Source organism: Aplysia californica, unplaced genomic scaffold, assembly GCF_000002075.1.
Source record: "Aplysia californica isolate F4 #8 unplaced genomic scaffold, AplCal3.0 scaffold00194, whole genome shotgun sequence".
In the NCBI taxonomy this organism is placed as follows: domain Eukaryota; kingdom Metazoa; phylum Mollusca; class Gastropoda; order Aplysiida; family Aplysiidae; genus Aplysia; species Aplysia californica.
Window position 1 is genome coordinate 763,915 of NW_004797464.1, and position 1,516 is coordinate 765,430.

At 43.2% G+C, this 1,516-nt stretch overlaps 1 protein-coding gene across 1 annotated transcript in view; it reads right to left on the reverse strand.

Annotated features, from left to right (window-relative positions):
- LOC101849461 overlaps positions 1-844 on the reverse strand; it is a 5,668-nt gene extending 4,824 nt beyond the window's left edge. The window contains exon 1 of the mRNA XM_005098831.3: positions 271-844. Coding sequence (XP_005098888.1) covers positions 271-325 — 55 coding nt within the window. The 5' untranslated portion in view covers positions 326-844. The remainder of the gene's footprint in view (positions 1-270) is intronic.
- Between the last annotated feature and the right edge of the window lie 672 nt (positions 845-1,516).

Sequence of the window (1,516 nt, forward strand, 5' to 3'; positions counted from 1 at the left end):
ACACACACACACACACACACACACACACACACACATCCAGGAAGAAGAATAGAAAACCGGTTATTGACGGGTGCTCTGGTGTGGCTTGCTCCTTTTTTCCTTATCAAACTTTGTCCTTATCTCTCCTCCTTGTATGTATTTGTTACTCTCTTGTTACACCTAATCTTCGGCACTTATAGATCTATAACCTAATTGCGTTGCAAATAGTACAGTAAAACGCTTACAAATTTAAAAAAATACTTTTAACAAATAGAAGATACGCCAGCTTACCCACAAAGACGAGAGCAGTCAAGGTAAGAAATGAACGTGCGCAGGCTTTCTCCATTTTCGATTGTCACGTATGTGGAACGTTGAGGTGGTCTGTGTGAGGAGGCTTTTTTCCTTTTAAATAACACAATTCCTGAATTCCTCCTGGCAGTTGTGAGATTCCGGGGATGGTCACCTGCAGGTGATCTAGATAAATAGATCTAGATCTTGCGTTTATCACCGAGACTGCGAGCTAAAATGAGACACTTTGCAGCGCGTGCCAACCTTTACTTAACGCGACTGCGAGCAAGAATAAAACGGTCAGAGTGAGGCACTAGCAAGCAGGTTTTTGTTGTACGTCCTTGGGCACTGCTGATCTCTTTGAGCGCCAACCTTTTAAACTACTTGCATCCTATATTTAGAAAAGCGTGCTCCAGTGTATGAGGAAATTTGGTCTAGAATTAGAAACGAGGCCCGAAGAAGTTGTGGCGCGTCGTTTTTCTTGAGTCAGAGTCTGAGAGTACCCGTGTTGCTTTTTGTTGGCTGTGCCGGGCCTTGTTTTGAAATAACCGCATCCGGTATTCGCGGATGTTCGGGTAATCAGTGACGCCATCACTCGACATCGATACCAAATGAACACCAATAGGTTGTATTATTAGCCTAGGCTATAGTACTGCAACTTAACCACTTTGAATGAACACATGCTTTTTGAAAAAGTTTTTGTAGAGGTTTCACGGCGCTCGTAACTGCATAAGGTCATATGAGCACCAAGGGGTGGATGTCAACTGAGAAGTCTTTACAGGGAATCAGACTTATTCTGCTCACCTCTCTAGCTTTAACCAACTTCAACAGCACAACGTCTGCTTCGACTGTCAAGGCACCCCGGAAATAGTGGGCCACAAGAGTGTGACAAACATACAAAAGAAGTAGAGGGAAATGACAATTAATAGGAAAGAAGAAACAGCAGTTCCCTGTAGTAGATCAGACACGGTTATGAGCGTGAAATACATGTAGATGAATCAGCCCATTTACAATTCTACTATGCATGAACGAGAAATGTCCCCCTTTGGGAATGGCCTAAAGACACTTCAGTCAGTGGCACTGCCCCGGGAGGGGGAAGGGTGGAACACATGTTTGGGTGGGTTTTGTTTAGAATAAACAATTTTAAATGTTACAGACATTTCACATCTCGATTAGAAGTTAGCAAGAGAGAGAAAGAGAAAGGAGGAGACAATGTGTGTGAGTGTGTGTGCATGTATGTATGTGTGTT